The sequence below is a fragment of the Podarcis pityusensis genome (genome assembly GCF_964106645.2).
Source record: "Podarcis pityusensis genome assembly, chromosome: 4".
Lineage (NCBI taxonomy): Eukaryota > Metazoa > Chordata > Lepidosauria > Squamata > Lacertidae > Podarcis > Podarcis pityusensis.
Genome location: NC_138027.1, coordinates 28,890,474 through 28,902,684, shown reverse-complemented (window position 1 = coordinate 28,902,684; position 12,211 = coordinate 28,890,474). Strand labels below are relative to the sequence as shown.

Here is a 12,211-nt window from a genome sequence, read left to right as displayed (position 1 = left end):
GGAAAACATCAGATCCATGGCGCGAAAGAACTTCATCGTGTCCTTTAGGACGTCACTATTCGCTGCCATCAGGGGTCTAACCCAGTCTCTCGCCCCCTTTTCAAGATGCCCAATCACGAAAGCCACTCGTGATTCCTCGTCAGGGAATTCATCAAACTGCAGATTGAGGGCATATTGCATCTCTGTCCGAAAGCCATGATAGTCTTTGGGCTCCCCCCCAAACTTCTGCACCAATCCTGGTACCTTTCTGACGAGCTGGGTGTCTTTCCCCTTTTTGTCTGCATCCTGAGCCCTCCTCTCCTCAAGCCTCGCCGTCTGCAGCGCTAGCTGGACCTCCAACACCCGGTACCTTTCTTCCAGGCTTGGACCCGCTCCAGCTCCTGCTTCTCCGGTTCCGGCTGGGTTGCTCATGATGCCTTCTCCTGCACAAGCTGCTCACGGAGACTGTCGGAATGCTGTGATGGGACGATGAGCTGCTTGTGTGTAAAATCCTAGTCCCTCAGAGTTTGGTCAAGTTTGCAAACCTCTGTCTGTAACGGAGCCCCTTAAACATGGCTCCGTCAGTCGCTGGCAGATTCCGACAGTGGTTGCTTTCGGAATCGCTTCCAACATAAAAGCTCCTTAACGGAAACACGTCTTCTGGACTCTCTGCGTGACAGTTTCCGGCGAGGAGTGGGTGTCCCTACAGGAGGTCCTGAAACCTCCCCACTGTTTTCGCTGGAAGTGTCTCTGAGCCATCCCTCCAGCTCACTTTCCCTCAGCTCAGCTCCTCTCCCCCTACTGGTTCCCTCTTCAGCTGCTGAGTCTCTCCCAACCTGTGTGAGCCCTTTCACTTCCCTTCCTTCCGATTGCAGTTCCCTGACAGGTACCTATTTATCTGCTTGCACTTTGACGTGCTTTCGAACTGCTAGGTTGACAGGAGCAGGGACCGAACAACGGGAACTCACCCCGTCGTGGAGATTCGAACAGCCGACCTTCTGATCAGCAAATCCTAGGCTCAGTGGTTTAACCCACAGCGCCATACATCTTCTTTTATGTTTATTCAGTCCTGACCTTGATTGTCTGCTACCACTCTCATGCCCAACATTGCTCGGGAGCTCAAGGAAATCAGTACAGCTTTGAAAGGGTCAGTCCACCATCTTCATCAAAAAAAATTGCCATTGTATCTAAATAAACATAGATGAAAACCTGTTCCTTGATTTCAGGAGCCATCATGCAAAAATTGGTTATGATATCCAAATGCACATGGTGTTCAAATGCATAGTGAACAGACAAACAACTATCAAAAATATATAGTAAATAATGTTAAGAATTCTACTCAATATTGATCCAGAGCAGAACTCCAACATATAGTTTGCAGAGTAAAAGACTTAGCACATTGCAGGATTCCCCCCAAAATAGGCCAGAGGCCATTGTATTTCTTCCAGCAGAGTTTACTACTGTTACTGAAGGTAAATGAGCATAATGGTCACAAATTGGCACTGTCCATAAGAAATCCAGTTGTAGCTGACTTAACCTAAACTTACAATAACTTATAATAAGACTAAAACCTGAACACTAAGTATACTTTGTACAGAACACTACACCAGAAGGAAAGAAAGTCAGAAAGTGAAACTTAGGCTCCTTCTGGCCTGTTATTATAGTCAGCATGAGCTTAAGTGAAAAAGATAACAGAACCAGTCCAAACCAGCTGTTCAGCTTCTCTGAAGGAATAACCCAAACATCAGGAACCTCCTGCCTGTTTTCTAGGCAGAATAGAAACTTAACTTGTGGGCTGGAAACTTCCAGCTTGCACTAGCTTACATCACACAAAGAAGCTTCCAGAACCCTCTTGAATAAATTAGAATAGGAAAGATCTCTACACATCAGATCAATACTTTCTTCACCAAAAAATGCAAACTGACAGATAACTGGTCAGAAAGTTTAAAAAAGGAAGTCAACTTTCCAAACACTTTTTGGAACTGTTCAGCTATAGTTTGCTTGATTTCTGTGACTCATAGTGTTTATTTGTCCAATATGCAATTGTGCGTTTTTCTAGTTTTTGGCCACAGATACCTTTGCTACTAATATAACATGCTAATTAAAATATATTCACAACTGCAGAAACCTACTTCTTTCCATCCACCCTATTAACAGTATCTCAAACAGAGGAGTGTTAGGACCCTTCTACAAGCAAAGTTCTGCCTTTCAAACAGAACTACTTATCCTTTTTGCAGATGCATCAAGTATGCACTGGAGTGATGCACCATCTGCTCATAATTTTATAGGTAATTTTGTTTAACAAGCCACTTAGCAAAACAAAGGCATTCTGGAGCCTTTGAGATCCAGCTACCACATGCGTGGTGTCAAAGTACACCCCGCTGGAGCAGAGAAGAGCTCGCCTCTGGTAGGTGAGACAGGAAGCCACACAATTATTTTAGGTCAGCATCTGTTTATTATCTAGATTCTAGAACACAGGCCTGGGTGTCCTAATCAGTAGGGAATTTAGTGCTTCTGATACATAAAAAGAACTCCATTTCTCCACGAGCTGAGGTGCAACTTAAATACAGTGTTGCACAATCAAGTCATAATACAGTTGCCTGCAATTGCGGACAGGAATAAAGCTCTATCTTGGTTTGATCATGATCGTTGTGTGCTGATTTATCTAGGTGAAGAGTATATGAGTATCACAAATGGACAAAGCAGACTGGAAAATAAAGGAGCTCTTTAGCTCGTTTAATTACTTATAGGCAGTCTTCTGGTCTCCTCATGAGTAATACAGCATAGGTACTAAATTGCAGGGGGGGGTATGATTGTTGATGGATGATGGACCCTGTGGTGAAGGAATCCGTGGTGTGATGGAGACAGGGCTTCATACCACAGCCCATTTTTAAGGGGTTCCTACCCATGTTGGACTGAGCAATGGCTGACACTCAGTCAATCAGAGCACAGGTCACAGATAAAGCGGTCCTTGATTCAGCACCAGGAGTGGATGGCTTTGATGGTTTTCTCACCCAGGTGGTATCCTGATCAAAGCAGAGAGTGCTGGTCAGTTGGAGATGATAAGTCATAGCAGCAACCTTCAGGGGTTAAGCTGGAGATGCCCTCTAAGATGGAGTTGAACTTTCAAAAATTGAACTTGTGAAACTTCAACCAGAGTGCCTAGTGTACCCAGACCAGTAGATCCTCCCCTGAAGGCTAGCATACATATATATTTCCATATCATCATCAGTAGTACATTAAAACCCACCCTTCAAACCTAAGGTTCCCTTGGCAGTACGCAACGTTTCATTTAAATACCATCTTGCCAAATACCCACATTTCTTTTTCTTCTTGCTGTTTTACCTGATTTGTCTGCTGATTTATTTTTAATTTTCATCATGGCTGCAATATGTTGGCTTTAATGGACACTTCATTTCTCAAATTCTCAGCCCAAGAGCCATTTTCAGGCATAACACAGAGCTGTGTATGCATACGTAAATTCTAACCTGAACATCTTAGTCTCGCATGGGATGGCAGTTTCATAGGCACATTGATTTTACTGATTTCTCTTAGGAAGAACTAGAGTGTTTCCTTCTGCCCGTGATAAATTCTGTGTGCTTTGCTGTAAGCTGCAGTTCACCAGAGAATTATGTAAGGGCAACAAACCTGTTTCACTTTTCTTCAAGCCACTCATGACTGATTTGCAGATGGGAACCTGCATCATCTTATGTGGCCTAAACACTTTCTCAAAAATCAGAACTGACTGCTGGGAATTGTAGCTCTCTGAGTGGAAGAGGGGTCTCCTAACAACTCTCAGCACCTTTAACAAACCACAGTTCCAGGAATTCTTTGGGGGAATCCATGATTGTTTAAAGCAGCATCATAGGGAAATAATTAATTTTCTTCATGAGCATAAATCACTCCATGAATGAGCAAAACCAACAGGTATAGTGTCAGCCGATCCAGTTGTTATGGTAATGGCCCAGTGCTGACTATATAAATGATGAAGGCATGTCAGCTCATCTGTCTGTGGTCTTGTGCTGTGTGTGTCGGGGTCAGTCTTGTGAAGTGAGTGAGTCTGTCTGTGTTCCATCTTGAATTGCCAGAACAACAGAGATACTTTGTACTTGCATGTTTATATCTGCAAAAGTCTACAAGTTGGATGTAACAATATCAGGAACTGTTTTATTGAGCCTTATCTTCTGCAGCAGAAGATAAGGCCCTTTTGGACCTTAAGCTGCCTCTGTGTAGTGACTGGAACTGGCGACAACTTCCACTGCATGGGTATCTCACCTCAGATTCCCAACATTATCTAGGTATGACAGACATTTAGCATCATCCATTGACACAAGATTACAATGCAGAGTGTTGGCAATAGGGGAGTATATTTTAAAAGCAAGCTGCACCATGATATGATGTACAAGTGTCATTGTTTAACATGGGTAGCCATTGTGTTGTCCTCCTATAGTTGCTGGACTACAACTCCTATCAGACCCAGCCAATATAGCCAGTGTTCAGGAATGAAGGGAGTTGGAGTCTATGAACCCTGTTGTCTATTCTTGATTTAACAGTTAATTATCCACTGGAGACTAGGCTACTTGAGTATATTTCTTTATGAAGGAATTTAAAGGCAAATAAGCATACACATTCTGTCCACAATTTGCTAATTGAATGGTGTTTTTTTGTCTTTCAGAATGTCGGGTAGTGAAATCCACTTCCTATACCAAAATAGCTTCAACACCACGTAGGAGCACTACCAAGAGTCCTGGTCCGTCTAGACGCAGCAAATCTCCAGCATCCACCAGCTCAGGTAAAGGAGTCTATGTAACTTTACATAAATACACTATTGAAGGCAAACTTTCAAGGGCCTGCTTAGCATAGTTGCTCCAGGCTTCATAAACTGTGGTTCATAAAGCTGGGAATTGGCAGTGCTCCTTCTCACCTTGAACACCACTTCATTTCTGGGTTGTATTAAACCACAGTTCCCTGTTACATCTGAAGTGGGGAACTCGGATTTAACTGATATTAAAAACTGGAATAATGTAGCTTAAAATATCAGAATCAGCCTGTTAAGGATTTCATATCAGTGTTCATTTATATGTACTTTTTATTCAATTGCAATAAATTATTTTGGTTATGTAGGTTTTACTTCTGAATTGTTTTTATATTGGTTGTTTGTATTTAACTGCATTTGACCAGAGTTCCCTGGTTTGGACGTAACTGAGAACTCAGGTTTAATGCAAGACAGAAAGGAAGCACTTGGTCCTGATGCCCATTGCTGGCTATGTAGGCCATAAAACATCACTCAAACCAGGCCTGTGTCTCTATTTTTGTTAACATATGACTGGTTTTGGTGTGGGAAGGTAATTTCCTTGCATATTCAGAATATTACATAATATAATATATTTTTGTTGCTGCTGTACGGACTGTCATTTCTGTTGTGTAATGGATTTCTGGGCTTGTTACAATTATTGTTGTTTACCTGTCAGTTTTATGCACTGACAGGATGCTGGACTAAATGGGCCACTAGCATGATCCAAAAAGCTTTTCTTATGTTCTTATAAATTTGATTATTGGCCATGCCAGTCTTAAAACTGTGTGTAACCATGAAAACAGAAATGAACAAAATATACATCTTCATAGAACTGGCACTCCTCTCATTTAAGTTGTGATTATTCTTTTAAAAGCATACATTTATTTTCATGCCATCCTAAAACACATTTCTCAAAACACGGGTCTAGAAAAAAACCTCTGTTTTCCCCGTTTTCTCCTTATACACTGCTTGTGTTTGTATATAGGTTGGGACAGTGAGTTAACTGTGCACCATTGCCTTAAGCTCAACTTCCCATTCAGACTCTTCCCTTAGCCTAGTATAAGCCTTCCTGCAGGTGGGGCACCATTGCCATTCTAAGAGAACAAGGGAGAGGTGCATGGTGAGCACCTATTTTTCTATTTAAAACAAAACAAAACACGGCACTAGGTAGAGCCAAATTCATTAGTCAAGGTTCAATAGGCTGCAGTTCCTTGGGAAGCTGAGTGATTTACTTGACTACAGTTTTGTTGCCAAATGGTCTACAAATCACAAAGCTTTCCACACCTTCCTTGTATATTTGAATAGGCTGGGGTGTAGTCCCCTGACACTTGATACAATACTTGTAGCTGTCCTAGAGATGTCAAAATTAATTTTCACCACTGCTGGTTTTGGACATTTTCACGTCAGTCAAAACTGAACCATGTCAAAATTTGTACTGTGTCTTGAGGACATAATTAATTGGGTGATATATAAATACCATAAATAAATGGTGTACTCTTCTCTCCCTTCTGGCTCTGGACTAGAGACCATTTTTAATGGTATAAAGAGGGAGGGGATATATGAAAGAAATTCTGTGCAAAGCAACTGCTTTGTGTGATAGCTCCATGGTAAGGCCAGAACCAAATGGATTTATTTTTAAATGGTATCCTGCATTGTCTTAAAAGTAATCACTGTGAAATATTTATTACAGTATATAACAACATATAGCCATTAGTTTATATGATTGCAAGGTGCGAGTTGTCATGGAATACCTTGAACTGATTGCAATAGTTTTCATATTTTTAATGTGGGTGGATGATTAAATTTAAATATGGCTAAGTGTATAGCTTTGACCAAACTGTGGGAGGCAGCGGAAGACAGGAGTGCCTGGCATGCTCTGGTCCATGGGGTCACGAAGAGTTGGAGACGACTAAACAACAACAACAAGTGTATAGCATAGATTTTAAACAGGGTTATAAAACTACTATTAGTTTGCTCAGTTGATTTCCTTCTGCTGCAGTGGATTGGCTGATCTGTAAAACAGAATCTCCAGCTGTTTCTCCTGATAGTGGTTTGTTTCCACCAGTTTCCACATTCTGTCCTTGATCCCACAAAAAATCATCATGGCCAAGTCCCAGTGAAACCAATGACATAAACTAATCAATCCCGGTGCTTTTAATTGAATTTTGTCATGAGCTGTACCTGGACCCATATATTTTTTGCACCATGGTATTGTGCCTTTGCTAGTGAAGGGATTACCCCTCACTGAGTGGGATAAAGTTAAATAAAGTACAGTTTTGTTTCCAGTTGTGCCTCAGCTTTAATTTATACCCAGAACTGGAAAGAAGTTGCTTCAGGAACCCTAACATCAAGAATCCTCACTGCAGATTCATGGTATATGCTACTGCTCATAAAGAATCCCTGAATTCACATCTGAATTATACAGGGAATGATCAAGGCTGTATCTCCTCAGCATCAGTTATGTTGCCTCACTCCCATCTCTACTGCAGGAGTTTGTCAGATGCCTGTCCCCCAAGAAGAGACCGTTATTCAGTGGAAGAATGCATGCTTTGCAGTTCTAGGCATTATCACCACCACCATCTCCTTTGCCGTTTAACTATCTGTGGCCTTTTAGAAGTGGCCAGGATGTTTTTAATATATTCCCTATCCCCTTGGTTTAAATGTACCTATGCGGGTTTTGTTTGGTTAGTTCGCTGAAAGTCATTCTGGGTTAAAAGTGACAACAAATTTAATAAATAATAATATCCAGTTAAAAGGGTGGCTTAGCAGGTGATGGTGAACACCTTTTCTAAGACTTATGAGGGCAACTGCCAGTGACAGTAAACAATACTGCATTAGATGGGTATTTAGTCTGATCTGCGACAGAGGAAGCTTCCTGGCTGAGTCAGACCAGTGTGTCCATCCAGCTCATCATACATTCTCTACTTTGTACCAACCCCTGGCTATGGAGACGTCCCAGGTTCCCCAATTTTTATATGGATCTGAGCCCAGATATTAGCCTTCTAAAATCAGAGGCACTTTACGGTTGGGGACCATTCAAACATTCATATTCCACCATCACCTGTATTCTGAGATGGTACATTCCCATAACCTAGTGGTGGACCTTGGGGGTCTCAGATTTCAATGGCACCCTGTGCAATGCCAAAGTTCAGAGCCCCCCCCCCTCACGCTCCATTCTAAATCATAGTTGCGGCATCTCCTGTGGTGACCCCGAGGCTCAGAGCACAGTGTGACCAAACCATTCACACACCCTTAAATCTGCCTATGCATAACCTGTCTGCCATGTTACAAAATCTGGTGTCTAGATTGGTCCTGATCAGCTCAGAACATAGACTTAGCTGTGAGCTACACAAGCTGTCTTGTGGTTCTTTTGCTGTAACAGCACACAAAACAAAACATGTTGCAGGTTCAAGGATGTCGTCTGTGTCATTTAAGGTAATGGTTGTTGTGCAAAATAAAAAAATTCATTCCAGTAGCACCTTAGAGACTGAAATAGAAGTCACCAGACCCTTATATATAGTGAGAGGGTGGGGAGGGGTGTTACTCAGAAGGGTGGTGGGAATGGGTGATTGGCTGATAAGTGTGGTAAACACTTGTTGTGCACTTCGCTTTCATTATTATACTTTTAAAAAAAAAACAATTCTTGGATTATTATTTTTATTATTTTGCTTAAACACATTTCACTTTATTCCCCTTGGCATCTTGCCCCCCCCCCCCACCTTTTGTCTCTATTGTGTCTGGCAACCCATTTTAGTAAATAAGCAACAACAACTGAACAGGCATGTTTTAGCAGAAGTACAAAATGTTCTCCCCTCTAACTAGCAGTTGTTAAAAAGCAATATAATTTTAGTACAATGTGCTGCCTCTGCTTTTTTCTAAGAAAACTGGCAGATTATCCTAGAAAATAAATATGTGCTTTTAAATATGTATTGTTGGGCCCTGCTGTGGAGGTTGAGGTGTCACTGTTTTAGAGCCATAGATTCCAACTTAGTGTGTTGTGACAGAAATGGTTACAACTTTAAATTAAAACCCTACAATACAAGGAAATTTAGTAAGCAGACTGTCATGTTCCTACATCCTCCATTTAGGTTGCTCTTTGGTCTGAAAATGTCAGAGACCCATAATGAGCATAAATCAATACAAAGGATTTTATTTTGGCTTTAAGTATTTACTGTCATCCTCAGTGAGTAAGACTTCAACATAACTGGTAAGGCAAGCAAGAAGGCTTTGTCTCCTGGCTAGTAGCTACCTATCCCAAATAACTGCATTGAGAAGTCAGTGTGGATATGTGGCCTCAGGTGCACCCCCAAGGCAGCCTTCATATCGTGAAATGCTGGCTTGGATTGTTGGGAGTTGTAGTCCATAACATCTAGGGGCACCAGGCTGGGGAAAGTGTACTACCAACAAATTCAGTTCCAACAAATGCCACTTTCTCTACACTTCTCTTTGCCTGCAGTTTGGAAATTGGAGTGGCAATCAGTATCTGACAGTGGAGTAGTCGGTGGGGTGTTTTGCCTGAAGGCTGACTATTGCTGATGCCTGCTTCCAACACACACACACACACACACACACACACACACACACCTTTTAATCCAAGTGGAATATCTGTGAAGGAAACTGGATGCAAAAACATTGTCAGAATGCAAAATCTGTGTGCATTTTGCACCTACAAACTGCTATGGAACTACAAGGTTCTGTAGGATGCAGTGCTAAAATACTTCTCGAAAAAGACATGTACTAGATCTAAGTTGTCTCAGAGCACCACTGAGAGTGTTGGCATTACCTAATAAATATGGCTTTCCTTAGCATACAGGTCCTTGAAAACTGGAGATGAGGGATTGGTCTCTGTGCTAGTTTTCCTGATGGAATGATGACCATAAAACTTGTTTTCCAATACCTCTTTCCATCGGTTTTTAGTAAAGTGGTGATATCAGGCTGAGTGAGAAAGCAGGGGAATCCACCATATAATCTGGAGTATACTACATGGGTACCTTTAGTTCACCTAGCCCCAAACTGTTATTTGGTGGCACTCTCTGGGCACTCAGATGTTTCCCAGTCTTGCTACCTGAGAATATTTGAAACTGGAGATGATGGAGAAAGAACCTGTAATAGTATGAATTGGTCTTATGTTGCACCCTGGGTGGCATGATACTGTAACTGTCTTCAAAGGCATATTGTAGTCTCATTCAGGATCCTCAAAGGAATGTTAGAGGTTTTCTATGTGTGACATGTATGTGTGGCACCAGATGAACTTAAAGAAAGAGAAATTATGTACAAGCCCAGGATGTTTATAATCTTGGTAGTAATGTTTTGCTGGCTGGAATGCTTCTATCTTTCATCCTTTACTAGACTAGCCTGCCTCTTAAAAATCCACGTGTAGGTGTACTCCTCCACTCCATTTAATACCACTGATGAATGAGTGCTGATTCACAATCCTTTGTCCTTGGCATCCATTCACTCAAAATCCTGTTTTCATGCTTGTGAAAAACAAGAGACTTCCCAAAGCACAGGTTAAACCTTTCCTCATCATTCTAGCTGACACTGTCTGTTAACTACATGCCTTTCCCACACCACAGCTAATGCATGGGAAGAAATAGGCTTTCAAGGATGAGCGCTAACATATAGCAGAATTTGTAACCATTAGTTACCATGCCAATCCCTTTTCTTGTCTCAGCTGAAGAAATAATGTATCGCGCACTAGCATCTCGGGACCAGTGTTTATCACTCTGAATATATGGCAGATGGGGGCGGGAACGCCTTCTCCACCCCACAAACCTCTAAAAATCCAGTTTTCTCTGATGGGTTTAGCAGTTGCGAGACTGCCAGTCAGCTGTGGCTTTACAAGAGTTATTGTCATTGTGATTTTCGCATGAGTCATTTAGTATATTGCCCCCAAAGGCACCTCATTATGATTCAGCGTGCAGCATGTAAGATGGTTAAGGCTTTGGGGCTTCGCCGATCAGAGTGGGGGCTGCAGTTGCTCAGCATTCTGAAGTCGCGGCATTGTGCTTAATTGACACCTTTGATGTAGCCCCTAAGACAGCACCTGCACCTCCCACTGCTGCTCGGAAGACGTCAGCCTTACGCAGAAAAGGCTTCGGCTTATGAATCCTGCATCTCATTCAGCTCTCACTGTGAGCAGCTTTGGCTATCCTTAACTAATCCCAGCGCTTCCCATTTCTGCTGCTGCTTGGGTGTAGTACAAAGGCAAACGTTTTCCTGCTTGGCATTATCTGATTAAACACTAAGTCTGTGTCCATGTTAGAACTCATAGAAGGTAAGTTAAATGCCTTATTACTATCCTGACATGTAAATATTAATACAAGGTGGAGAGTTCGGATGCCTGGTAGTTGCCGCTACCCACCCCCTTTCCTGTTGCTGATGAATATGGATTGTAACCTAGCAGTGGTGTGTCTGAGGAGACATTTTATTCCGTAGCATTTCTCTATCTATGTGATTTTTCACTACATCGTTGGCATCCTTTGCTTAGGTGCTCTGTGCTGTGCCTTCTGTCTCTGCCAGGTTTTTGCTCTTTGTTTTACAGCAGATTTTATGGAAATAGAAAAGGCTACTCGTAACAAGTGTTTCCACTGTTTAAAAGAGCCATTCATGTTTAGAGGAGAGTAACTGAGGTGTATTGGGCAACATTGTTAGAAATGGCAGAACCCATAATGCTTGGGTCAAAGGTGCTATGTAGACACTTCTGCAAGGTAGTGACCTATCAGTACCAACACTGTTTTGATATTGTCTATAATATAGCAGTGATCTTAAATTTCTAATAGATTAAGAAACATATATAAAGCAAGGAGTGGAAGAGATTTTATGCAGGCAGCAGCAGGGTGGGGAAAGCATATGGCTCTGCCTCTTTTTGCATGTACAAGCACTCCACAGTTGAGTACAATAATTTTAATTTCATCGGTGTTGAGGCCACACAATGAATACCAATTAGTTGATCACTCGTCTAAGCACAATGTAAGGCAGGCTAGTATTGAATCGTAATGTGGAGAGTGCTTGCTTGAGAGCTACTTTATTTAATGCTTATAATATAAGAAATAACTGGTTAATATGAACCATGTTTGTTGCACGTTGCCTAGTTTTTTGTTCCAACGATGCACATATCTAATCTATTTGTTTGTCCTTCTAGTTAATGGAACTCCTGGTAGCCAGCTTTCTACTCCCCGCTCTGGGAAGTCTCCAAGCCCTTCTCCCACCAGCCCAGGAAGCCTGCGGAAACAGAGGGTAAGGAAACTTGCGGTTATTAAGAGTGTCCAAGAGAATACCTTGATACTAAATAGCTTAATCTGTTGCAGTGGTTTTCAAACTTTATTCATTTAGGGATCTGCTGAGAAATCCCTTGGGATAGGGAATTCCCCACCCCAACCCAATGCTTTGCTTGGCCTTCTGCTCTGCCCTATTTCCATATCCCATCCTCTGGAA

The 12,211-nt window shown here is 41.9% G+C and overlaps 1 protein-coding gene across 5 annotated transcripts in view; it reads left to right on the top strand.

Moving 5' to 3' along the window:
* The window catches only part of DCLK1 (doublecortin like kinase 1), a 207,537-nt gene that overhangs the window by 122,765 nt on the left and 72,561 nt on the right, over positions 1 to 12,211 (top strand). For 4 of the 5 annotated variants that reach the window (XM_081004105.1, XM_081004104.1, XM_081004106.1 and 1 more), the window contains exons 5-6: positions 4,655 to 4,771; positions 11,919 to 12,013. In XM_081004105.1, the coding sequence (XP_080860231.1) occupies positions 4,655 to 4,771; positions 11,919 to 12,013 (212 nt within the window). Of the gene's footprint in view, positions 1 to 4,654; positions 4,772 to 10,641; positions 11,052 to 11,918; positions 12,014 to 12,211 lie in introns of those variants that run through there. The other variant, XM_081004107.1, reaches the window with a different exon arrangement.